The sequence below is a fragment of the Notamacropus eugenii genome, chromosome 5 (genome assembly GCF_028372415.1).
Source record: "Notamacropus eugenii isolate mMacEug1 chromosome 5, mMacEug1.pri_v2, whole genome shotgun sequence".
Taxonomy (NCBI): Eukaryota; Metazoa; Chordata; class Mammalia; order Diprotodontia; family Macropodidae; genus Notamacropus; species Notamacropus eugenii.
In genome coordinates, this window is record NC_092876.1 from 267,629,034 (window position 1) to 267,656,811 (window position 27,778).

General features: G+C 38.9%; 2 protein-coding genes across 11 annotated transcripts in view; one reads left to right on the top strand and one right to left on the bottom strand.

The window, feature by feature from the left end:
• Positions 1 to 26,813, bottom strand: part of ANKRD44 (ankyrin repeat domain 44) — a 360,684-nt gene extending 333,871 nt beyond the window's left edge. For all 10 annotated transcript variants that reach the window (XM_072612776.1, XM_072612773.1, XM_072612772.1 and 7 more), the window contains exon 1: positions 26,528 to 26,813. In XM_072612776.1, coding sequence (XP_072468877.1) covers positions 26,528 to 26,554 — 27 coding nt within the window. In that variant the 5' untranslated portion in view covers positions 26,555 to 26,813. The remainder of the gene's footprint in view (positions 1 to 26,527) is intronic.
• On the top strand, positions 8,956 to 9,644 carry LOC140506043 (large ribosomal subunit protein uL6-like). Its single transcript, XM_072612777.1, has one exon. It carries the CDS (start codon positions 8,978 to 8,980, stop codon positions 9,554 to 9,556), a length of 579 nt encoding a protein of 192 aa, XP_072468878.1. The 5' UTR covers positions 8,956 to 8,977; the 3' UTR covers positions 9,557 to 9,644.
• Positions 26,814 to 27,778: the final 965 nt, after the last annotated feature.

The window sequence follows — 27,778 nt, forward strand, 5'->3', positions numbered from 1 at the left end:
CTTTCACTAAAGGCCTCATCTGATACCCCATCACTCCATGGAGGTGACCCCAGGTTCTCCAAGGATATTCCAAAAGAGCATAAGTTCCCACAGGTCCTACCAAACTGGAAAGACCAGGTCTACTGATCCAGAGACAGGCTTTATCTTCTGTCTGAGCATTATTCTGTCCAGGTTTCAAAGTGTTTATTATCAAAAGTTCAGCTACCAAGCAATGAAATATTTTGGACAAAACAACTCATGAGGATCATCTCCTGAGGCCTAGGGGAACTACAAGGTCACCAAAGGGCACTTCCACACTGACTAAATTAAAGGTTTTCTGAAGTAAGGAGTACCTATGGCCAAGTACAGCACTAATTTGTGTTAGACTTAAATTATGAGTGAAATCCCTGGGGTCCAAAGAACTTGAATACAAAATAGAAGAGAATTTGATCCCTAGATAATCATACAAAGGGTTCTTTTCCCTTAAGAAGTATAAACTACCCAGCTGTCCAAATAGATTCAGAATTACCATTAAGCAAGATATAAAACAAAGTTAATTAGCATAAAGCAAGTCTTACATAGCAATATTTGTTTGACAAAAGTTTTGTATTTGTTTTTAATTACATGCATATTGAGGGAATTTTCAATCCAGACCTGAAATTTCTCAACAGGAAGGAAACTCCTTCCACTAATGCAGATCAACATCTGTAACTTATAGTCTTAGAAAACTGCCTAGACACTGAGATATTAGGTGACTTTTTCATAGTCACACAATAAATATGTTAGAATTGAGGTAAGACTTGAACTCAGGACTTTAACCCTCTATCCATAACAATAACTGAAACATATTATCACTCATCACTTCTTGGCCCTCTTACATGTTCATATAAATCCAAGATACATGGACTCCGGTTGGAACAACTGGCTACATTCAGGAAAAAAATAGAATTTTTGAAAATCACACAAATCAAAAAGCTAGATCTAGCATCTAAGAAATTTTTAAAAAGAAAAAAGCAAAGCCTGTTTGTTGACAGGTATCCAAAGTCCTATCTCCACCATATGCAATCCCTTGCTACTCATCATAAGACAGAATGAATAAGTAAAATTGAGTCAAGAAATTTATGGGATCAGAAATACAAAAAACAAGGGAGAGAGTAATGTAAGAATATTCTCAAATTTTTGCATCTCCTCTGTTCTGTGTATATAAGTTGTTTGTACACAGGTAATTTCGGTCTTGTCTCCTTCAGTGACTTGTAAGCTCCTTCACTGAAGGGACCATTTTTCCATTTTTTTGTACCTCAAGTTACTTCAAGGAAGAGTAGGGGCTTAACATATGAGTGTTGACTTAACTTGAAGATATACATAAGAATCACATAGGATGAGAGACTGGATGGATGGGTAGTAATCAACACTTCTGGAAGGACTATTGACAATGATAATTTCATATGTCCCATGAGAGAGTGATCTGAGGTTAGTCACACACTATTTCCAGACCCCCAGTTCTTCACTTGTAAAGTGAATGGCTTGAACAAGATGATTTCTTAGGTTTCTTATCTTTGGTAATTGGTAATACTCAAGTGTTGTAACAGGAAGTCAACTAATCAAGCCAATGAATATACATAACCATATGCAAAATTCAGTAGTTGAGACTGAAACTATGAGTATTTTCACTTTTAAGTTACTGTTTTTCAAAGTGTCTTATGAAATAATCCTCATTTTAAATTCATGAAAGCGCTAAGCTTATAAACTAATTCAGGAATTAACAAATACAGCAAAATAAAACTCAGGTCAGCTCCCCCAAGCACCGGGATTACCCAATCATCCATTATGAGGGTACAGCTTTGGTATTTAGAGCAAAGCAGCTTTCAAATACATTAAATCCTAATTAAATTTTAAACCATAATGAGAAATTCCATTACTTATGCCTTGACCCTTATTGAATCACTTGGACAGAAAAGTACAAAATAGCTGATCACATAGAGACTTGATCAATGACATCTTAGAAACAGTTAATCCCTAATGTGAATTTCATAAAAAATAAGATGTTTCATCATACTAAATTTTCACACATAAAATGGAATTGTCCTCAAGGTGTCCAAACAGAGAAATCCTACCTCCCTCTCCAAAACTATAAAGTTCACATGAAATTAAAATTGCATTGCTTTCCAAAGTATCAAATACCCAACTTTTCATAATTACAGATTAATAAAAAAACTGAACATTTGCCTCTAAAAATCTGAATGGCTTAAAAAGAAATCATAGTAATATAGATTAAGTTAATATTTCAAAACTTTTTAAAAAACATGGCTTAATTTTATTACTACTTTCTTCTGAATCATTCTATTTTAATAGCTGCTGCTTTCCTCCCCTGGAGAATCTTCAGCACACGAGTATCATAAACTTATACTAGAGAGGCTTGCCATTTTATCTCCAGTCCATTTTACAGATGAGGAACTAAAGCAAACATGGCTAAGTGACTTGCTCAGGGTCACACATCTGGGAAGTATCTGAGACCAGAACTGAACTCATGAAGATGAGTCTTCCTGACTCCAGTGCTCTATCCACCACACCAAGATCACCTGGCAGGATAAAATACCAGACACTGAGGTCCTTTCTCAAACTAAACTGCTATCCATTCAAACTCTACTGCAGAGAGTGTAACTACGATGAGCTGTCCACATTGTTCAAACGCTAAATGTACATCTGCCAAAAAGATTATTTTATGGAGAACTCACACAGGGCAAGCACTCAAACGACAGAAGAAAAAATACAAGGATACTCTCAAGGTCTCTCTTAAGAACTTTGGAATTGATTGTATGACGTGGGAAAAATTGGCACAGGACTACTCAGTATAGCACACCCACGTCAGAGAAGGGGCTGTACTCTATGAGCAAAGCAGAATTGAAGTAGCTCAAAAGAACTGCGAAATGTACAAAATTAGAGAATCCACCCCAAATGCTCATATGGACTATTTGTGCCTGAACTGTAGTAGAGCATTCCGAGCTCACATTGGTCTGATTAGCCACAGTTGGACAGATTGTAACTTGAAGGTAGCATAGTCATTTTGGTCCTCTTCAGGAACAAAGGACAACAGCCAACCAATCAACCAACATAAGTTTATATTTAACAATTATTCAGGTACATTAGAATAAATCTTCATTATGAAGGGAATGTTATTTTAGTTGATTAAGAAATGATTTTAATGCTAAGGAAATACTTATATAAACTAAGGTTTTTCATCTACTTCAAAGATAAAGTTAAAAGCCTTTTCTTATTATCAGAGAACATGTACAAAGACAAATACACATTAGCCTTGTGCTTTGCTGCTATGATCAAAGACTCATAGCAAATTTCTCATATTATCAGGTCAGAGATGCCCCAGTCCCTGGTCATCAACCACATAATATATTTACAGTCCAATAGGGAATCAAGAAGTCCTAGCTTCACCCCCTAATTTAGTAGTTCTGCCTATAGTAGCACTAGGTAAATGGACTTTTTCTTTACCTCTTGAGGCTAGCTAATCCAACTCCTTTTCTTTTCACCAGAGATGAATCAAATCTATCTACAAATCAAAGCTATCTATAGTCACATGAAAAAATTCTCTAAATCACTCTTGATTAGAGATGTGTAAATTAAAAAACTCTGAGATACTACTTCACACCTATCAGAAATGATGAATGTTGGAGGGGATGAGGGAAAATAGGTATACTAATGAATTGTGTGCAGTTAGGAGGTACAGTATAAAGAGTGCTGGGCCTGAGTCAGGAAGATTCATCTTTCTGAGTTCAAATCTGGTCTCAGACACTACCTGTGTGACTCTGGGCAAGTCACTTAATCCTGTTTGCCTCAGTTTCTTCATCTATAAAATGAGCTGGAGAAGGAAATGAAAAACAGCTCTTGTATCTTTGCCAACAAAACCCCAAATGGGGTCATGAAGAGCTGGGCATAACAACAACAATTAATTGCTGGTGGAATAGTGAACTGGTCCGACCATTCTGGAAAACAATTTGGAACTACACCCAAAGGGTAATAAAACTAGGCATACCCTTTGATGGAGCAATACCATTTTCAGGTGTGTATCCCAAAGAGATCAAAGAAAAAGAAAAAAGACCTCTATGTACAAAAATATTTATAATAGATCTTTTTGTGGGAATGCGGAACAAGTTGTAGCATATAACTGTGACGTAGTACTATTTATTGTGCTATAAAAAAATGACAAGCAGGATGCTTTCAGAAAAACATGGGAAGACCTATATGAAATGATGCAAAGTGATGCACAATATCATTGTGCACAGTAACAACAATGTTGCAATGATGATCAACTCTGACTTCGCTATTCTGATCAAGACAATTAATGCCAAAGGATTCATGATGAAAAAATGCAATGCACCTCAAGAACTCTGAGTGCAAATTGCTGCATGGTTTTCTCACTTTATTTATTTTTTTTTTGGAAACATGGTGAATATGGAAATAGGTTTTGCATGATTTCTCACGTGTAATTGAAATCATATTGGATATGGGATGAGGAAGGGGTGGGGAGGATAGAGATAATCTGGAATTCAAAATTACAAAGAAAAAAATGTAAAAAATCAATAACAAAAATTTTAAAACCAACAAAAAAGAGGATATCATCTCAAATGAGAAAGAAAGAATTGTATTTAAAACTTGTTCCCACTTAAAACCCTACCCCCATTCAAATACTGTGGTAAGCTAAAAGAATAGCAATATTCTTTCTGTATTATTTCCTTTGCCTAGCAAAAACTGGCTGATTTTGGATCTATGATATCTTATGGATTGTAGGGATTAAATAGACTGCTGGGAAATAAGAAACACTTTATGTAGGTAACTTTTTTGTACTTCCATTACATGGAGTATAGAAAAAAATAAGCCCATAAATAATGTGCTAACACATATGAGGAGTATTCTATAATTTTTAAAAAGTCACTAGGCTATAAATCAGGAAAACTGGATTCTAGTCTTGGTTCTGATACTACCTGTGTATATCCATGAACAAATAAGTCAGATGACCTTCTCTATAAAATGATCTCACACCATGATGTAACACTTAAAGGCCTTTCCAACTCTAACATTTTATATTCTACAAACAAAAATATACTCTCTTGACGTTCTCCTTCTCTCACTTCTCCTTCCCATCCATTCTGTGGAAGGAATTCTAAAGGAGATGAAAATGGCCAGGATTGAGGAAGGTAAGAAAGAGAAACCACAGCAAAGACCCTGCTTGAGTCACTCATTCAAAAAATTAGTTATAGGATGTTGACCCAATGGATACCTAGCCTGCAAAAACTAAATAGAGGCTATTTTTTTCTAAGAGATCAAAGATTTTTCAACCTGATCAAGCTTGTACGCCAATACAGACCTGGAAAATGGACTGAAACAAAAAGCAGAAACCTCCAAGAAATAACTCCCCCCCCCCGCCATTTTGTGTAAAAAGAACAAAAACTATGACTTTAAGTGATGCTATATTTAGACTGTGAAAAGGCATCTGTAAAAAGAACACTTCTTATTAAGTTTGGCACATGAGTACAAACCATTCTGCACAGCTGGTGAGTTAGGATACTTCTTATCAAGTTCTAAAAGGAGAAAAAAAGTATACATGTATAAGTGTGAGGGGAAAAAGCCTTTGACATTCAAGGCAAATACCCAGTAATCAGTGTTTCAGAAACAGTGAAGCTGTATATTCTTCTATTAGGTCAAAGTTCTTCAAAAGGAAAAGATGGAGTAATATAACTTCTCCCTCAGACATAATAAGTTCCTTCTTCTGGACCAACCTAAAATTGAGTGATACATTCTAATCTGGATAATGTTGATGATCTCATGCTGGCACCACACGGTAATTATGCAGGCAGCACATAGCATATCTTACAGTATAAACAGGCTTTTAGGTTGTATTATAGACGTAAACTAAATATAACTGTTGAAATTATCTACCATATTGCAAGTTGCTTAGGACAGTACAGGCAAGTAAGTGAAAAGCATACTAGATAAGAGTCAGAAATACATGTATATTCTAGTATTAATCACTCTTACAACCTTAGTCAAATAACTATCTCTTTGTGTCTCAGTTTTTTTTCTATATGAAAATGTGGATTTTCTGTTGCTTCACACCTTTTCCTATCTCTCAAGTTTATAATGAGAATTAATGATGGTGAATCATGAACATCTCAAAGATTTTATGAGTAGAAAAACAACTACTTCGTATGCCTTAATTTATCAACAAAATGTTATTATCAATAAACATCTACAGTTTTAATTTCTTCCACAGATTCAAAGAAGGAGAATAGAAAGGAAGGGTCAGAGCTGACTGACTTCTATATACTACAAAGGAGGAAAGGTATCCCTATATTAGTGACTTCCTTCCTCACTAAACAAAGTTTAAATGCCCACCCAACTCCTCCTAAGATCAGGGAAATCTATGAGTACAGACTGCAGTAACAATATGGCCTCATTTGAATGGAACCATAAAGGCATCATTTCTAAACTATATAGAGAACTGAGTCAAATTTACAAGAATACAAGTCATTCCCCAAATGATAAATGATCAAAGGATATGAACAGGCAGTTTTCAGAGGAAGAAATTAAAGCTATCTATAATCATATGAAAAAATGCTCTACATCACTATTGATTAGAGAGATGCAAATCAAAACAATTCTGAGATACCACATCGCACCTATCAGATTGGCTAACGGGACAAAACAGGAAGATGATAAATGCTGGAGAAGATGTGGGAGAGTTGGAACACTAATTCATTGTTGGTGGAGCTGTGAGCTAATCCAGCCATTCTGGAGAGCAATTTGGAACTATGTCCAAAGGGCTACAAAAATGTGCATACCCTTTGACCCAGCAATATCTCTTCTAAGACTGTATCCCAAAGAGATCATAAAAATGGAAAAGAGACCCACATGTACAAAAATACTTATAGCAGCTCTCTTTGTGGTGGCCCAAAACTGGTAATCAAGGGAATGCCCATCAATTGGGGAATGGCTGAATAAACTGTGGTATATGAATGTAATGGAATACTATTGTGCTATAAGAAATGATGAACAGGAAGACTTCAGAGAGGCCTGGAAGGACTTACATGAATTGATGATGCTGAGTGAAAGGAGCAGAACCAGGAGAACTTTGTACACAGCAACAACCACAGTGTGCGAGGAATTCTTCTGGTAGACATAACCTTTCACAGCAGTTCAAGGAGGTAAAACATTTCCAGTGCACTTGAAGCAAAATGCCTTCCACATCCAGAGAAAGAACTATGGAACTGGATCGCATAATGAAACAGAATATTTTCTCGTGTTATATTTTGTTTTGATTTTTCTCATAGTTTCTCCCATTCATTTTAATTTTCCTATGCAACATAACTAAAGTGAAAATGTAAAAAAAATGAGTAGGATCATGAGTATCATTCCAGTAGTCATTTAAGAATTCTAGGTCTGTATCAAATGTGAAAAGAAAAAAAATTCACTCAAAAATCAGTCACTAGATTCAGATTCTCAAAACCTCCTACATTAATGAGAAATATATATACATATATGTTATCTAGAGGTATATAGGCATTCTCTATCTATAGATATTATACATAAATATATCTGAAGATACTGTGTTTATTATATAAAAATCCCTACTAGTTATAATCAAACTTACTTTTGAAATATTTTTAGATTTTTAAAAAGGACAGTTTATTGTAAGTAATACTGATTTCCTATTCAGAAATTAGAACCTTTATTTTTTTAAGTACAGAGTGTGAACACTCCAGTACTGTCACTGTACCAGGAAGGCAAATCCTAAGTGTTTGAAGGCTTCACCAGCAAACCATAAGTTCTGGCAAGTTGTACCATGATGAAGCAGCTTCAAGTGTGGTTCCAGACTCAGGTTCTGCTGTCAAAGACTAATCTGAGTATAGAGAGGATGAATTATTTGACCGTAGTATCCCATGGGAGAGGATAGGTTGTGAGATATATTAATGGAGGGTATACCCCGTTACCAAGATCACAGAACCCCTGAAGAGCTCTGAACTATAAATTTTCCTCTCCTCTCCATGATGCATACTTAAACCACAGCAACTATACTTACTTCACTGTTTCCAAGTCCACATCTGGAGTTTTTAAATGCAAATGATTTAAAATATAAACATGTGGCTTCTTTCTAACATTGATTCCTGGTGGAGTAGGAGGAGTCAGAACACAAATAAACTTTTGTATTTTAATAGAATGTATACTTTTGGGGAGCAGGGGGAAGATAGGCAGGCACAACCCTTCTCTGTCAGAGAAAACAGAAAACAAAAATTCCAGATCCATCTTATTTCAACAGAGACACAGCTAATAATGGTTCTTCTATAAGAGTAAAAGTATACATTACAAGCTCTGGGGAGTACAAGTCTTACTCCCAGGTCAACTATGATCCTGCCTGCAGCCTATAGTTGGGAGGAACTGAGTAGAGAAGCAGGAATACTGGAGCAATAGTGAAGAAATCCTCAGATTCCCATATAATTAGATTTTCTAAGGCCAGGAACATAAGAATGAGAGAACATATGAAGTGAAACATCCTCTACACCAAGAAAGTTTACCAATACATGTTGTGTGTGTGTGTATGTGTGTGTGTAACATCCATCTCATAGTTCAAACACTCCATCAAAAGTTTAATGCCCTCTGCCTTTTAATATAGTTCCTGGATGCTAAACCAACTAAGAAAATAGATCATACAGGACTGGAGAAGTAATAGCAACCTAATTATCATAAAGACCCATGCCTAATGCCATTCTAAACACATTAAGGATAAAACACTCAACATGTGTCCCTGAACAGTTAAAGAAGCAGCAGAGTCAATAAATGGTAAGAGCTCTGACGTCACATCGGGAGACCCAAGTTCAAATCCTGGCCCTACTTAGTAGCTGTGTCATCTTAAGCAAGTTAAACTCTCTGAGCCTCCATTTCCTCATCTTTAAAACAGATATACGCTCTCTTTGGCCCATCCAGCACCAGAATGAAGACCATTCTCAGCAACCAGACCGTCGACATCCCAGAAAATGTTGACATCTCCCTTAAGGGTCAGACAGTTATTGTGAAGCGGCCCAGAGGAATCCTCCGTAGGGATTTCAACCATATCAATGTTGAGCTCAGCCTCCTTGGAAAGAAGAAAAAAAGGCTCCGGGTGGACAAGTGGTGGGGAAATCGAAAAGAACTTGCAACCGTGCGCACAATCTGTAGTCATGTACAAAACATGATCAAAGGTGTTACCCTGGGTTGTCGTTACAAGATGAGGTCTGTGTATGCTCACTTCCCCATCAATGTTGTTATTCAAGAGAATGGCTCACTTGTTGAAATCAGAAATTTCTTGGGTGAAAAATATATCCGAAGAGTGCGCATGAGACCAGGTGTTGCTTGTGCTGTTTCTCAAGCCCAAAAAGATGAGTTAATTCTTGAAGGAAATGATATTGAACTTGTTTTAAACTCAGCTGCCCTGATCCAACAAGCTACCACAGTCAAAAACAAAGATATCCGAAAATTTGTGGATGGCATCTATGTTTCTGAGAAAGGCACAGTGCAACAAGCTGATGAGTAAGTTGAGAAAGATGCCAAAGGCTGTGTCCTGAGGAGTCAAGACTTATTCAGATGTCAAAATAAAAATACTTTTTGTCAAAAAAAAAAAACCAGATATACACTGCCCTACTGTCATCACAAAGTTAATTTTTAAAGATGAAATGGAATGATCAATATGAAAACTCTTCTTAGAACTATGTTACGCTACACAACTCATTGCAATACAACTGTGACATGTAAAAGATGAAATGACTGAGGAAACAAAGATTTGAGCTTCCAAGCATTTTGATTTATTAAGCAATGTATGCCAATTACTGAACAAACAGGGACCAGACCTACTCAGTTTGAGCCTGGACCCTGAGTACAGGGGGAGGCCAGGCTTGTATACGTTAAAAACATTTACTCAAAAACTAATCAGCTGAAAAACAAAGGAAAAAGCCAAAACTGTCTCTACTCTCAAGAAAGTGACATTCTACAGGAAGAATACAAGTACATAGATGCCATTAATAATCTGCGGTTCAGAGAAGGCTTCACAAGAAAAAGTGGCATCTGAACTGAGCTTTGAAATAAAATAATGATTTCTAAAAGTGGAGATGAGAAGGGGCCTTGCAAATTCATGGAAAGAAGATGGAATGGCAAGTTCAAGCAACAGCTAGTTTGACTGAAGCAGAATGAATGACAGAGAATAATGTGAAATAAGGCTGGAAAGATATGTTGAAGCCAGATTTGGGGGTGGTGGGGCAGGGGGAGAGGAACTTTAACACCAGATTGTAGATTTTGTATTTTATCTTATGGAAAATAGGATGAGCTACTAAAGGATGTTGGGAGGAAAGTGATGTCATCAGATCCCAGATATATATATCCATATGTATGTACATATATATATCCATATGGATGTACATATATATATCCATATGGATGTACATATTATATACATATCCATTTTTAGCAGCTATATTGAAGATGAATTGGAGAGAGAAAAGACTGGAGATAGATTTATTAGTAGACTATTACAAAAGTTCAAACAAGAGGTGACGAAGGTGTTAGGTAGGTAAAACCAGTAAGAATTAGCAACTGATTGCACATTAGAGTAAGAAAGACAAAAGTGTCAAGAACAAGGTTATAAAACTAAATAGTCAAGAGCATGGTAGTGTATCTCACAGAAAAGCCTCTGAGGGAGATGAAGAGTTCCATTATGGACATCTTGCTTACAAGATATCTAGGTGGATAAGTCCGGCAAAAAGTTGAATGGTGATCAGGATAAATATCAGGGCTACATATGTAGATTGTGGATCAAGTGAGATAATACGTGGAAAGTGCTTTGTAAACCTAAAACAACTAGATAAAGATGGAGAGAAAGAGACAGACAGACAGACACACAGACACAGACACAGACACACACACACACACACACACACACACACTACTATTATGGGGGTGTACATGATTCCCAGATCCAATTATCCAACCCTAACTTCTTTCTTGAAGTCCAGTGCCACATCACTATCTTTCTTATGGACATTTCTAACTGGATGTCTGATAGGCATCTCAAAGTCAAAATGTTAAAAAAAAAAAAATCATTATCTCCCCCTCAAAAAAACCCCACTCCTCCTTTTCCCAACTTCTATTTACTATCAAGGGCACTATTATCCTTCCAGTCACCCAGGCTCTCAACTTACATGTCATCCTCAATTCTTCTTCATTCCCTTTCTTACTGCCATATCAATCTATTGCCAGGTCTTACCATTTCTACCTTTATGACATCTCTCATATATACGCCCTTCTCTCCTCTGATACTGCCATCATTCTGTCATGTCTAGACTATTACAATAGCCACTGGTTGTAGTTCATCTCAAGTTTCTTCCAACTCCAGTTTATCCCCTACTCAGCTGACAAAGTGATCTTCCAAAAGTGCAGGTTCAGCCTGCCCCACCTCCCTACTGATTAACTCCAATAGCTCCCTCCCAGATCAAATATGGATTTTGAATCCCTTTGCAATCTAGCCTTTTCCTATCATTCCAGTCTTTTTACACTTTACCGGCCTCAAAGAACTCCATGATTCAACTACAGTGACCTAGTTGCTGTTCCTCAAACAAAATTCACACTCAATCTCTTGACCACTTGCCTTTTCACTAACTAGTCCATCGTGCCTAGAGAATTCTCTCCCTCCTCATTTCTTTTTCCTGGTTTCCCTGGTTTTCTTCAAGACTCAATTCAAGACTCACATTCTACAAGAAGCCTTTCCTTGTACCCCTCACTGTTCATGTCTTCCCTCTGGGATCCTTTCTTGAATACACTGTATACATATTGTCTATACCTAGTTGTTTCCATATTGTCTCCCCCATTGGAATAGGGGTCTTTGAGGGCAGGGACTGTGGTTTTGTGCTTAATAAATACTTGCTGATTGGTGAGATGTCTGAAACTAGGAGTAAGTAAGATAACGAAGGAGGAAACAAAGGCCCTGGATTGAGAACACACATGGCAGAACATTCATAGAGAACACTGCATGGAAAGCTGAGGAGTGGTGAGACAAAAGTAGAAGAGACATCTTTCACAAAAGCAAGGAAAGGGAAGTCAGTGCTTGAACATTTACAAAGCACTTTTCACATATTGCCTCACTTGATCTGTAATCTATATATTACAGAAAGAGCAAGGACGATGAGGACTAGGCTACTGTACTGAATCATTGGACAATTACTAGGTAACCTCAAAGAAAGCCATTTTTTGTCTGGGGCGGGGGGTGAGATGTGTAAGATTGGGAAGGGCTGAGAAATAAGTGGGTGAAGTAGAGAAAGTAAGGGTACAGGAATGACTCAGTTGGGTCAGACTAGGGCCCCTTCCCTAGATAGGAGTAGAAGGATGGCTAGGACGACTGATGCAATTGAAAAAGCATAACTGATTACTATATACCAAGCATTCTGAAGGGACAAAGAGGGGAAAATTAACAGTCCCTGATTTCAAGAAATGTATATTCTACCAATGAATCTATGATTCTTGACACCAAAGGAGTTTACCAATCCCCTGAGAACATTCTTACCTACCATACCTATCATTAGTGCATTTGAAAGACACAGGGTTTTGGCTTCTCCAAGATGGGTGCACCTGTAGAAGACTCCAGTTCAGCAGGGAAACAAAGGGAAGGGAACAAGCCTTTGTTAAACACCAACAACATGCCAGGTACTGTGCTAAGCACTTTACAAATATTCTCTCACTTGATTCTCATAACAACCTTGTGAGGACGATGCTATTATTATTATCTCCATTTTACAGTTGAGGAAAATGAGGCAAAAAGAAATTAAGTGACTTGTCCAGGGTCACACAGCTAGAAGTATTTATAGCCAAATTTGAACCCTGGTCTTCCTGACTTCATGCCCAGGACTCTATCCACTGCACTACTTAGCTACCTTGCTTTGTACTTGAAAGTAAGTTGGGCCTTAGTTTTATTTCATCCAGCCTTTGCACTGATACTGATCTAGTTGTTGCATTTAAAAATGATCCTGACTATGGTTTTATGGTACTTGGAACTACTTCTTTCTGGATGCTTGCACTATTTTTTTCTTTGATGTGGGAACTCTATATTTTGGCTATGACATTCTTGGGATTTTTTGTTTTTGGGTTCCTTTCAGGAACAAGAAGGAAATAACCAGTGGCTTCATTCTGTCATCCATGGTTCTAATAGATTTGGGCAGTTTTCATTTATGATTTGTTGAAATACAATGTCCAGAAGGGAAGAAACCTATTAGAACCACATAACCATCGTCAGGATCACACAAGACCCGACAGCTTCTACTAAAAACCAAAAAAGTTCTTAGAATATAATATTTCAAAAGAAATGAATAGTTTATCCTGAAAGGCTAAATATAATCCTGGGTGATGGTAGAGATGGGCATGGATCTTTATGAGAATAGGGGATTTCATTCATTTCTAATGAAAAGACCAGAGCTGAGTAAGAACTTTAAAATGCAAATAGATGAATCCAGAAAAATGTAAAAAGGTAAAAGTTTTTGAGTAACTGGAAGAAGCAATGGAATGATATGGTGCTAACATTCTAATGGAAAGAACAGAACAGGCATCCCTTGATAACCTTATTGTCTTTAAGGGGTATTAAAGGAAGCTAAATAAAAACAGAGATCCTGGTGGTAGACTGGTTCTGTTCTGACAGAAGAGAGGGAAAGGAATATTAGTGTGGAAAGGAAGAAGGATAGAATTTGTGTTTTTCTCATAATTAAAGGTCATGAGAAAAAGAATTTACAAGTATGAAAGAAGGGACAGGGGAAGTGGGCATCAGATGAACCTCATTCATACCTGAAATGAACAAAGGAGAGTTGAACACACACCCAGAGTTTGGTACAGAAATGCACCAGATTCAATAGGGGAAACCGGTAAAAGGCTAATGCTGGGGAGAGGATAGTTACAAGCAAACAAGCTTACAGATTTGAAGGAGAGATTGAAGGAAGAAAAGAAAAGAACTAGAATCTTAGGGGGTGGTTTTGATTTCCTCTTAGACAATTAGGACAAATGTTGAGCCATAATAAATGATGAAACAATATCAGAGAATCCAAGGTAGTATAAAGTGACTCCTAGTGAAGGAAACAAAAGCAGGAGAACAGTTCATATGAGGACAATACTTAAAGAAAAACAACTTTGAAAGACAGGAGTTTTGATCAAAGCAATAAGGATTCATGTCTCCAATAATGAAACATTTTATACAATTCCTAACAGTGAGGAGATGGACACAAGGTGAAGAAACATACTTTCTTAGACATGGATGCTGTATGGATATGTTTTTTCTTGGTTATGCATATTTGTTACAAGGCATTTTACTCCCCCTTCTTTCTCCTTTTCTCCTACTTTTGACTTGATTGGAGCTAGAAACAGTGGGGGGAGAGGGGAGGAGAGAGAGAGAGACAGACAGAGAGAAAGAGAGAGAGAGAGATGAAAGAGTCTGCACTTTTTAACATTTTTTTTAGATGCACAGAAGAGAACAGAAAAAAGTTAAGAAGAAAGCATAGATAAGCAGGAGGGTTTTTAAGGTAATGTGTGGAATTTATTTTATGCTTGTACAAATGTATACATATATGCATATATACATATATCTTAAGGAATATGAAATAGATTCATGGTTTCATATATAATCCTCTTTTATGTTCTGCTCTATGAATGAGAATATACTTTTTTGATGTTCAAAATAAAAACAAATTAAGGTATTCACTTCTTTCTTTACCTCTATCCTTCCTCTATCACTAGCCCTCTGTGTAGTATATGCTAAGAAGGCACTGGATTTAAAACAGAATTACCTGAGTTCAAATCCCATCATTGATCATTACTACCTATGTGACCACTGTAAATAACTTCTATCTAGGTCTTAGTTTCCTCATCTGTAAAATGAAAAGGTAGAATAAATTATCTCTAACATTCCTCCCCAATCTAAATCCCAGGATTCTCATCTTCACCTTCCTCTTTTTTTCCCTAGCTCTTAACTGGTCATCATATAGAACTGAAACTTTTCTTTATATTTGTTGTACTTAATGGAAAAAGTTTTATATTCCATGTCTAACTTGTGTGTTTTTAATTTTTTCCTTTTTTTTATGAGTTCTTAAGTTGGAGGTCTACAAACTTTTTTTAAATTTTTAATAACTATTTAAGTATAATTTGCTTCCTTGGTAATCTTATGCATTTTATACATTCAAAAACATTATTGTGAGAAGGGGTCCATACGTATTACCAAATTGCTAAATGGGCCAAGCACACACAAAAAAGAAGAAAGAAAATAACATAATCCTAACTAAATTGCTTTTATACAGGTCAGTAGTTAGACTCATTGTTGGTAGTTCATTGGCCCTGGATACAAAGGGGGTAAGGAGGGAAAAACTCTTTCTCCTCTGTTACATAAGATCTCAAAGCAAGTAATTATTAACACACACACACACACACACGTTTTGAGTAAATCAGAAAACATATGTCAATTTATAAGACACCAACCATTTTGTTTTTACATACTTCCTCAAAAAAGGGCACAGCTTTACACTTCTACAAAGAGGAAGTAAAGTTCAAGTCAGACCTCAAAAGTCTTTTGTTTTCTCAAACAAGAAACAACTATATACACCTCAGGTTAGTTTTTAAAATTTCTATTCCTCCAGACGCTATCTTATCCGGAGCTAGGAAAATTCAGTCACATAAACTTTAATACGCTTGATTTACTTTAGAAAGAAATGTGTCCTAAGAAACAAAAGGTGTGGGAAGCAAAGTAAAAAAATTGCTCTCTTTCAAAGAGGTGTTTGGCAATTTCATATAAAGTGAGGCAGACAAAGAGAAGGAGTTTAAAGTCAGGGAGGGGAACGAGTGAGGAAGGCCAGTGTTGTTAGGAAAAGCCAAGCATATGCTAATTATTAGGACAGTTTGGGAAACGCTGGGCACTTTAAAGTGATATAAACTTCCCAGTAATACAACAGAAGGGGAAACCCACTACAAGAGTAATTGACGAGGAAGAGAATTTGTTACAAAGTTACTTCAGTCCTACAGGAACTTAGTTACTGAAATGCCCACAACCAGCATTCTGAAATGATCCCAACTAAAAAGCCCCATAATAGTGACCTTTCAGGAAGATCCAAGGTTTTTACAACCGTATTCGGCTCCCCAGCTAGTTTTAGCAATGACATTTACTCAGATTGAAGGGTCGAGTGTCTTTGCCTTAAAAGATATCAGACTGAGAAAAGAATCAAATAGAAACTTTTTTTTCCCAAGTACACCTACATAATTATAAAAACCTGGTAGCAGGAACTAAAACCTTTCTCAGAATATTAATGTTCTAATTTCTGGAAAGTGTAGAAATGATACTCCCCTAATGTAAAGACCTATTGAAATACTGACGTATCAAAACTAAAATAGATACAGTCAACATAAAAGGCAACAGTCATGAAGAAGATTGGGGCAGTCATGTATCAGCTGGGTTTCCCTTGAAATTTATCATAGAAAGTCAAGTCCAAAACCTTCCTCTCACAAAATCCATACTAAGTTACTTTAAAAGAGTGTTTCTCAGATCATTTTACCAAAGTGCTGGTAAGGAGTTATCTCTCTGTTGTATTAGCCTCATAAACGATCCAAAAGCATACTTATATTTGGCAGCAGATTAGAGAGGTGTTTTTTGAACAATAATACATCATAATGTGTTTACTAAAATGATACCTTTCATCTTATGAGAAGTAATGGAAAGAAAAGAGCCCAGGGAAGACTGAGAAGAGAAAAAATGGCAGAGTCCAAAGGAAGTTGTGTAGCCAAAGGAACACCTCTCCAAACCCACAATGATTCATTCATGTAGAAAATGTGGCTATTCTCTTGTTACCTGTTCAGTTAGTTTTAAAAACATGTATATGACTGAATAGACCACTTCCGTGTTTTGCCATGTTATGGTGGAACGAAAACAGCACTGCATCTGGAGTCAGAGGAGATGGGTTTGAATCCTGGCTGGGATGCTTATTAATCATACTGGTAAATAGTTAACATTATTTATACATCATTTTAAAAGTTCTTCACATATATTGACACATTTGATCTTTACAACAACCCTGTGAGGTAGGTGCTTTCATTATCTGTAGATAAATGGAAGCTGAAATTTAAGTGACCTGCCCAAGGTCACACAGGTAGTGTGTCTTATGTGAGATTCAAACTCAAAACTTTCTGATTCCAAGCCTAGGGTTCTACTTACTAGTTGTTTGACCTTGGGCAAACCATAACCTCTTTAGGCCTCAGTTTCTTAATCCATACACAGCAGAGGGAGCTAGAGAATCAGACTAGTCTTTTCCAACCTAAATCTATGATCCTATGAAAGAGAAAATCCTGTGAGGTTTGGAACAATATCTTATTCCACCTACGCCTTTCCCACAGTTTGGTTCCATGAAGACAATCTCACCTTGTTCAAAGAGGTAGTCCAACCATCCTGTAGAATAAAATTTTGATGTAACCTTTGTCTATGGAATGTAATCACCAAGTCACTCAAGCAATATTCTAGTCCAGCCAAGGATGATGAGGGAGACATGAAAGCACTAGAAAATATTTCCACACATGTCACAGAAAGGGAGGAAAGATTTTTCCACAATCATTGATTCAAAGCCGAGGCTACTTTCTTGGTTCATACTGTCCCCATCATATGTCCTGCTTTTTTCTTGTCCAAATGTTTTTCAGTCACTCAATACCCAATTCAAATCCCCACCTCTCCTACAAATCCTTCCATGACTACCACAGGTCTTATTGAGACTCCATTCTCCTAAGACATCTTTATTTTCTGTACTACATAATATAACTACAATTACATAAGATCTTTGGGTCAGTGTAATAGCAATTTAAATGGAAAGATCTTTCTCATTCATTAATAGGCCCATCAGACCTACTTGAATCACCTGGAGGCCTAAGACACATGTGATGAGAGGAGCTTGATGAATAGGTGGAACAGGAAGGGTAGAGCAGAACCTGGAGGAAGTGAGTGAGCAGAGGAGAGAGGAAGCAGGCAGACAGGCAGGCAGGTAGGCACAGCAAGGCTCAGGTTCATGAGTGTTTGCTTGTGAGAAGGCCCCAGCAGAAGCTTGGGAATAGCTTTACTGCCTGCAGAGATCATGTTTACTAACTTCTTGGTCATCATGACAGATTTAGCTTTCTGGTTCTGGGATTTGACTTTCTGGTGTCTAAATAAAAGTTTTTCTTCTGTGTTCTATATGGAGAGTCTTTTATACTTTGTGATCAAAAACTACATATTCATATTCACTACCAGTGCTATGAATACCGCTTTGGTGATAAAGTCATGAACATTAGTGTCTATATCCTTAACTAGCCTGTAAGATTCTTGACAACAAAAATCTAATCTTATGCTTTTCATAAGAGGGGTAATGCAAGAGTAGTAAGTCAGTAAATACTTATTGGGCAGTCAACTGAACACAACAGCTGCCTCTTCCTCACCCCTACCCCTCAAGTATAGGCATTCTCTTCCACGTAACTGTACTAAACATTACCCCTTTTATAAGCATTGGTGTCCTTACTAAAAAGAATATGAACATACTCAGAATAGAAGGCATATTGTTACCCTTCTCAAGGAAGCCCAAATAAAATGGGAAACGTAGATAGAATCCTAATATGATGAACTTGATAGAACATTAAGAGTGCTTTGAATTTTGCCAAATAATGAACATATTACTACTAAATACAAAGAGATTGTTATTTGTAAGTACCTAGTTGCCTTGTTCTTGCTAATAATGCAAATCAGGATCTGCCTTGCTTTCAAGATTCACCCTGACTTCTCATCTTAGCCCTATCTGTAACTATTATTTTCTTCAATCTATAACTATCAGACCATAGACATGAAAGCCATAATCTTCTAACACAGATAGGGACTAGGGTCTTGCCCCATCTCATTTAAGAAAATATGATAGGTCAGCCAAAATTGGCTAATAATGACCACAAAATAGCTTTGTTCTAAGGAAGTAGATAAGTTAAACACCATTCAATAAAAAGGAATTCTGACCTGTGGAATCTTATGTAGTTGAGAGGGATATATTGGCTCACAAAGTAAAAATATAGCACTGTCACTACAAAAAATAATATGGTCTAGGGAAATTCAGGGGCCATGTTAAAAAGCACCTGAGGGTTCTGATTCCTATTTCCCTGACAGGGAAATATACGTGAGTCAATGCCTACACATGCCCGCCATCCTTTGAGATTTCACACCTCCCTGGAAATGGCCACTGCAACTCTTTGCCTTCCCCTCACTCTACTCAACCCAAAGGCATTAGGCGCTGAAGAATCCAAAGGCAAAAATAAATATTCTTTGCCCCCAAGGAGTTTACAGTCTACTTGGGGCAAATAATATGTACAAAAGTAAACACAAAATAAATACAAAGTTAATTACAGGATGGAAGGGAGCGTCCTTGGCTGGGAAATTAGGGAGGGCTTTTTGCAAGAGGCAGCACTTAATCTTTGAAGGGAGCCAAAAAACTGAGATAACAGACAAAAGGGATAGTCTGTTCAAAGTCCCAGAGGGAGACAATGGAAAGGCACCTACAGGGAACAGTGAATAGACCTATTTGGTTGATCATAGAGCTAGGAAGGAGGAATGTGAGAACAGAAGAGTGTATAATTAGCCTACAACCAGACTGTGACTATCTTTAAACACCAAAAAGACTAACCAGTCTACATTCCATCTTAGGGAAATAGGGAGCCACTGACATTTCTTGAGCACGAAAATGAAGAGGTCAAGTCTGTGCAACAGGAATATCAAGTAGATATTCCTACATATGCACAGCTAAGTGGCACAGTGGATAGACGGCTGGGCCTGGAGTCAGGAAGACTCAAATCTAATCTCAGACACTTACTAGTTGTATGATTCTGGGCAAGTCATTTGCCTCAGTTTCCTCATCTGAAAAATGAGCTGGAAAAGGAAATGGCAAATGACTCTATTCTGTTTGCCAAGAAAACCCACAAATGGGATTCTGAAGGATCATACATGAGAGAAAGCAACTCAACAACAACATTCCTAAATATAGATTGTTGTAAAAATGATTTGAAAATCAAGTTACTATGTAAAGGTGACTTAAAATGTGATTAAGAAAACTCTAAGGAAGTTGGCTTTACAAGCAAATCCCACATAAGGTTACCCTGACAAAAGCTTTTTGTGCATTATAACCAAACCCCGCCTATAACACAGCTGGTTGGAACAACCATTTATCAAATTGATTCTATGCCACTAACTGCTCCCTAATGACGTTAGGCTGGTTTTGCCCATAATTCACTTCTTGAATTTTGCTGTTTGATTTATATGAAGTGAAACCCTACACTCCTGGTCTCTCAACCCAATTCTGGCCTCAAATATCGTTCTCTCCTCCCTTTTGTATCCCTTGCCCCTCTTTGATATTTCCACCCTGCTAACCCCTCAACCCAGGGTAACTTCTACCACCTGCTTCTGCTCATACTCCCAAGTTGCCAAATGCTATTTTGGAGAGGGAAGACTGTTAAATCGCAAAATCAACCTATCTGGGTTCAAGCCAAACTTATGCTTTCTAAGCTCAATTAGACCCTCACTACTAGACAGCAAATCTATTTACTCTTCTATTATTGACATATAACCCTCTCCCCCACAAGGTTACAAGTCTTCTTTGCATATGTAGAAATATCCATTTCCTCACTCTTAGCAGATAACATCTCCTCTCCTCTAAATGTCCTAACATATCTTCTCTGTTCTGGGATCACAGGATTTAAAACAGGAAGAAGCTTTATCAATGACTTAGTACAAACAATCCATTTTACAGATGGGAAAAATGAGATTAGGATAGGTTAAATAATTTGTCCAAGGGTCACACAGGTAACAGAACCAGGATTTTAATAGGATTTGACTCCAGATGCAGAGTTCTTTCCAAGTTCCTAGAGGTAGAGTGGCTTACCCAAAGTCATACCTGGCCAGTAGCACAGTTGAGATTCTAACTCAAATGCTCTAACCCCAAATCTAGTACTTTTTTGGCCACAACTCAAAGTAGCACTCTTTCCAATAGAAGCTAATTCCTTCACCTGTACCTTTGATCTCATCCTCTCAGTAATTTCTAATACCTGGTTTCATTTATCTGTCACTTTCACAAATCTTCCATTATTTCCCTCTCTATCAGATTCTTTTCCTCAGCCTATAAACACTGTCAGGTCTCCTCAGCTTAAAAAAAATTTTTGAGGCCCTTCCCTTGAGCCTCCTACTTCCTCAAATTACCATGCTTTCTTTTCCGTCTCCCCTTCACTGCCACACTTCAAGAAAGAAAAGTCTACACTTACTCTCAACTCCTGTAATATGGTTGCAAACTCACTACTAAAATAACTCTCTGAAAAGTCATGAATAACCTTATTGTTATATCCAATGAGACTTGCTTCTGTCTTCATCCTCCTTGACCTTTCTGTGGCATTGGACACCATGGTCCATCTTCTTCCAGATACTTCCATCCCTATATTAACCTCTTTGACTTTATATGCTCCTGTATTTCTCCTACCTTTCCTTCTTTGCTTCCTTTGTCATCTTTTTCATATCTCCTGAACAATAATAGCACCCTCCCAAAAACAAGTCCTCCATTCTCCTCTCTCCTTATCTTATTAATGGGTTTATATTCAAAAATCACAAAATGCTAATGACTCCCAAATCTATATCACCCTTCAACTTCTCCCCAGAGCTCCAGTGGTTTGTTTTTTTCCCCCAAAATGCCTACCACCTGTATGACCTGCTGGCACCTCAAACTGTCTAAAGTTGAACTCACCTTCTCCCCACCCCAACTTTTTTAAAGCTCTCATTGCCACTACCATCCTGCCTGTGACTCAGCCTTGTAGCATCAGAATCATCCTTAACTCTCCCAAGATATTCAATAAGTTACCAAGTCCTGCCAGTCCCATGCCCACAATCTCTCTAGCATTCAGCCTCTCATCCCATTCCTGTTACAAACACCTATTATCTCATGCTTTCATTTGTTCCCGCCAAATTATTTTTGCTTCTCACATGTTAGACACTGGAAATAGGCCCATTTGATTAGTTCTTTGCCTGACAGTTTCATTATTTAAAATCAAATTTGTACTAAGAGAAACAGGTGCTAAAAGGAGTAGGGAAAATGGTTTATCACCTTTTATTCTAGCCTTTCTTAAATACTAGTGGAGAGGTCATAAGTCAATTCAATAAGTATTTACCAAATGCCCACTATGTACAAGGTGAATGTGAAAGATTAAAAAGGACCTGTTCCTTAACATGGTGCTAGGTACACAGTAGGACTTAATAAATGCTTATTAAATGACTAATCCTTGTCCTTGAGGAGTTAACAATTTAAAAGAAGGGGAAAGGTTAATGACATGTACACAAATAAATATAAAGGTAGAAAGTGACAGGGGAATGATCAAAGGCAAAAGGAAAAGGGGACAACCACAGATGAGATGGACAGCGGCAGGGAAACAACGAACATGAACTTAGAGTGGCATGGAAACAATGAACATGAACTTGGACAGACTTTGGGAGACAGTCAATGATAGAAGGGCTTGGCATGCTAGGGTCCATGGGGTTACAAAGAGTAAGACACGACTGAAGAACAACAATGATGATAGAGGCAAAGAGGAGCCAGACATAATTGTAGTCATGGACCTTTGTCACTGGAGAGTAAGTGGTAAGTTTTACAACTGAGCTGGGGAGGAATATAAGCAATATTAAATGCTAAGACAAAAGCCTGGGAACAGGACAAACATCCTGCCTAGCACCAATCCTATAGATTAGGATAGCTAAAAGAGAAGAGAAATATTGGTGTCATCAGTAAATGCAGGTAACAATAATATAAATTCATCAGACCAAACAGAATTCTGTCATTCTAGATGAATGTCTGATGTGTTTTTAAGCTGACAGACTAAAGATGTAGCAAAAGTATCTATACTTCACAATGTTAATCTTGAAAATATTAGAAAAAAATTGATGCCTAAAACCCTGGAACAGCATTATAAGCATTTGCACCTTATTATGTTATTTGCCATCTAAGCAGTTATTACATTGCTACAGAATCTTTCATCTCTGCAAGTCAAAAAAGTCATTTTTTATTTCATCTAAAATATAGTTGTCTCAAATACATCCACCTCTTCAAAATAATATTCTGTCTATTCTGTAGTTAAGTACTCTGACTTTTCAAAGATTGTCCCCACAGAACACAAGCTATGGAATGTTCTACTAAACCACGGAGGCTTCAGGTACTGACCCAGCAATGTGTTTCATCTGAAGTCCAGAGGAAGTAAGTGGAGAGTGGTAGTTTTCAGGGAGAGGTTGGGGAAGGGATTAGGATAACTACCAAAGACTATCTACTCAGGCACAGAGATGTTTTCAAAAAGCGCCTAGTGATGAAATTTTAGACATAAAAAGAAATGCATCCTAAACAGCCAGGAAGAGAGAGGAGAGAGGGGGTGGGGAGGAAAGGAGTCCAGATGTAGTTATCATTCCCAAGTTAAGATCAGTATAGCAATTGAAAGAAGTCAAAGAGCTATCATATACAAAACCTTATTTGATCCTCATAACAGTAGAGCAGGGGTATATTAGTATTCTTGTCTTTCAGATAAGGAAACTAACATTCAAAAAGCTTCAAATTACTTTTCAAGGCAGGGAAAGAGAAGATATACCTGTATGCCCATCCCCTTATTTAAGACTCCTCTTCCCAAAGCCAACAGACACAAGAAATTTCATTTTCCCTTTAGATAAATGATTGAGGTCACTTTATGATCTAGTTCTTCAAACCATGATTATCCTCACCCAGACCATCTCGTGATAACAAAACTGGGGATATGGTATTATCATTTAACCCTTATTTCTGAAACATTTAAAAACAAACCAGGATTGGCAGCTTGCATTACTAGTAACTAAGAGAAGTCGGGAGAAAATCCAGGAGCCATGTGAAAAACTGAGATTCACTTCACACAAGAAGATATAAAACAAAAGAAAAAGAAATAGCTTTAGTCTTTAATAAATAGAAAGAAGCATTATCCACCACAAAATAAAAAGCAGTTGTTTAAAACCACAGCTATTCTCTACTCAGAATGATGAGACAAGACTTTAAAAGCTGAGTGTGCAAGCAAAGGTTTCAAGCTTTCACAGAAACTGTGAAAAAGATTCCAAGAACTTAGAGTGTTAGCCTGAACCGGTAAAGCTTTATAAAGCATGAAAAGGCCCCACTTCCTCTACCAAGTGCCCTACAAACTCCACTTATTACTATCTTCCAGCAGCTTCATGTACCCCTCAGTCCTTTTTTCCCAGAATATCTGAACCTCACTATTTCTCAGGTACATTTCACCTATGAGGTACAAACAAATTATATAGATGATGCACTTTTTCTTTCCCTGACTCTATTTCCAAGGCTAAAAAAAGATCCAAGGATAATGCAGAATATAATAGCTTTGTAAATTCTATGGTGATGCCTATGGAAGGATTATTCTAAGTAAATACCTTTTTATCAGTGTATATACCTTTGCTTTAAAAGCACTATTTCTAAACCTTTTGAGGTGTAAAGCAAATACTATTTAACCATATTAAAATTGTTTTTAGAGCATGTGATTAAGTAAGCCTTATTTAAGGAGGCTTTACTATGCATACATACAAATTACATTGGGAAGATTTTGGAACTGATGGTCAAACACTGAAGCATCAGAAAGTACATGGGAACAGATGTCTGACCAAGTCAGACTAAAATTAGCAGAATAAAACAAGGGAATGTCTAACAGTTGTCAAAGTACATGAACCAAATAGACAGTGGAAAACCTAGTATCAGCTTACAAAACATTTTAAATGCTTTAAAATCAATGGCAAGAGAGTTAATTCCAATTACCAGCTGTACTCTTCCTGCTAAATGTAAGTTAAACAAAAACCTTTGGTATGAATTTATTGGTAATAGTCTGTAAGGATCTATGAAACTTTGGATCTTGTGTTTTAACATAAGAAAGAGATAGAGAGAAAAATCGGTACTAGACATCATGGTAATTAATCTCACTTACGTCTCTGGGGCGATAGGCCCAAAATGCAACGTCTTAGACTAAACAGCTAACCAATGGTTTCGATCCAGGTTAAAAGACTGAGATGAGACTGGGCCACTATTTGTACTAAGAAGTGGGAAAGACCGTAGAATAGGTTTAATTATATGTGTCACTGTCAAGATGAGTTCCCCAGTGTCAGAATTCCAACACAGGCTTTCCCTCCTTCAGAATGTTCATTTCATTGTAAATTGTTTGGGGGAGGTGGAGCTAGAGCTTTGTGGAAGAGATCGAAGGGGAGTTGATCAGTCACTTGGTCTGTTGTACATAAAGATCAATTTATGAAAGGCAGCAGGGCACACACAAAGGTGGCGTGCTTTAATCCTCATTACTTAGTGCAGAATGAGGGAAGGGTGGGCCCCTGGAAGGCGCACAAATCTCACCAGTCTGGAAATAAGCAGACCACCTCCGGGCAAACACTATAGAGCAGCAAGGGGTAGCATCTCAGGGAGGAAGGAAAGGCGACTAATCAATGGACGGAGGCGGGGGTTCGAGCCACCACCAGTTAGGGAAAACCCAGACGGACATTCGTATCCTCCCTTGTCACAGCTAGAGACTGAGCACTAAGCTGGAGCCCGAAAAGCAGCCTTGAAGGGCACACACACACACACACACACACACACACACACACACACACACACACACACACACACACACACACACACACACTGCTAGGCAGTTTAAGAGGAAGTCAGAACGTAATGTCAAACGGATAGATACTGGCTAACCACACATACGCCTTCAAAGAGAGACAGCTTGGGTTATTCTACTTGATTGGTTCATTGACGTATCTCCAATCTATATTGCTCGCTCTCTTTCCCCGTCCCTCCCCCGCCCCCCCCCCCCCCCAGCGTCTCCCTCCTCTCCTTAGCATTTGCATGCCTTCCCCTGCTGAATGCCAAATCTGACTTAGCCTCCACTACGCAGCACATTATTAGCCCCGGGGAGAGCCTTCAAGCCTCCCCTCCCCCTCGCTCCGTCTCAGATCTTAGCCCACATATAATCACTCCTTTCACACACGCACACACACACATCCAGGCTGCAAGCTAGAACCACCCAAGCAGTCAGTCACCCCCTCCCCCGCCTTTGGCAGGGGCAGAGCTGGGGGGTGCGAGAGCAGCAGGGGCATTTCCGACGGCATAGGGCGGGGAGGAGGGCAAGGGGGAGGAGAACGGGGAAACGCCGGGATTTCGAAGGCAGCGCACAGCCCTCCACACTCCTCCCCTTCTCCCTGTGTAAACAGCTCGCCGGGAGCCCGGGAGCCCAGGCGAGCCTCGCTCCCCATCCCCATCCCCATCCTCGCCCTCCTCTGGCTCCCCAGCCGGGGCTGACGAGCCGGCGCCAGCTGCGCTGTCCGGGAGCCGCGGGGAGCTTCTCTCCAGCCCGGGAGGCGGTGGCTGGGGCGCCTGCCCTGCGCGTCCGCCCGGGGCTCCCCCCGTACCTGGTCGGTGAGTTTGAGGACTGCCATTCTTCCGCTGTTTTGCACGCACACTCATGCAGCTCCTGGGTCCGGAGATGTCAAGCCAGGATCCGGGGAAGGGAAGGGATTAGAGGGGGAGGGGGAAGCTGGCTCCCGAATCTGACAATCCTGCTGAGGCTACTCCTGCTGCCGCGGCTTCTTTGGTGGCGGCTGCTCCGTCAAAAGAAGCTGGGACTGGCTAGTGGTGTTTGCAGACGAGCCTTCCTTTATACAGGAAGTACTGACGGCTGCCAGCCCAGCCACTACTGACATCACCCGGCTCCGCCGGCCTGCTCAAGGCAAGGCCGAGGCTGCCGCCTGCTGCTCGCAGCCGGCAAATTCGCATCCAGCTCCCTCCCGGGCGCCCTCCCTGTCCTCCAGCCCTGCCCCTCTCCCCACATACCCATCCGCGAGCCAGGACAAGCCAACTGCTGACCGGTGACCCCAGCCTGGGAAGTGGGTGCACCTTCTGCCCGGGCATCCATCCATCCATCCATCCCTCCTCCCCCACTCAGCCACGGCTCCAAATGAGCTACCTCCCCACTGCGCTCGTCTGTGTGCCAAAGTGGCCCCTTTCCCAAAGCGGTTCTCCTCCCATCCGTGCCCACAAATCAGGTACCCCCCGCGGCTCCCTTGTAGCAGATGGCATTCCTCTCCTGTCCTTCTCCCCCCTACCCCCATCACGCGCCCAGAGTCATGCAGACTGCTAGAGGTGCATGCCTCTACAAGGCACCACACACACCTTTCCCAACCTCTTCCCCACCTCAAACCTCATGATTCCTTCTTGGTTTGTGGGTCTGATCCTAGCACTTTTAACCTGTCTGGACGCCAGGCGACATTCAACCGCCAGAATTTTTTATTCTTCCTTTGTTCAGTCTATACCACAGCAACCAACCCTGTGCTGATCCCTAAGCAAGTGTGTAGTAGTTTCAGAGTTATACTTGTATGATTGTTTTACTGAGACTAATTCCCCATCTCCAAGCCCTCATTTCCACACCCATGAGCACCCCCTCTCCCAAAATGTAGAGAGTATTCTTATCTTGAAGTGGAAGCTAAAGAGAAGAAAATAAGGTTCCTTACTCTAGAACGTTGTAGAAATTTGTATGTATTTTTATAACTGGATAGCCTCAAATGATTCCCCCAGAATGTGAAGTTAGCATAGCCTTCAAAATATAAGAGATGAAAATAAGTGACTGCAGCAGTTTGCAAATAGAGTGGAAATAATGATAATAA

Excerpts from the sequence above, each read along its gene's own strand:
- LOC140506043 (XM_072612777.1), top strand. The coding sequence starts at position 8,978 with ATGAAGACCATTCTCAGCAACCAGACCGTCGACATCCCAGAAAATGTT.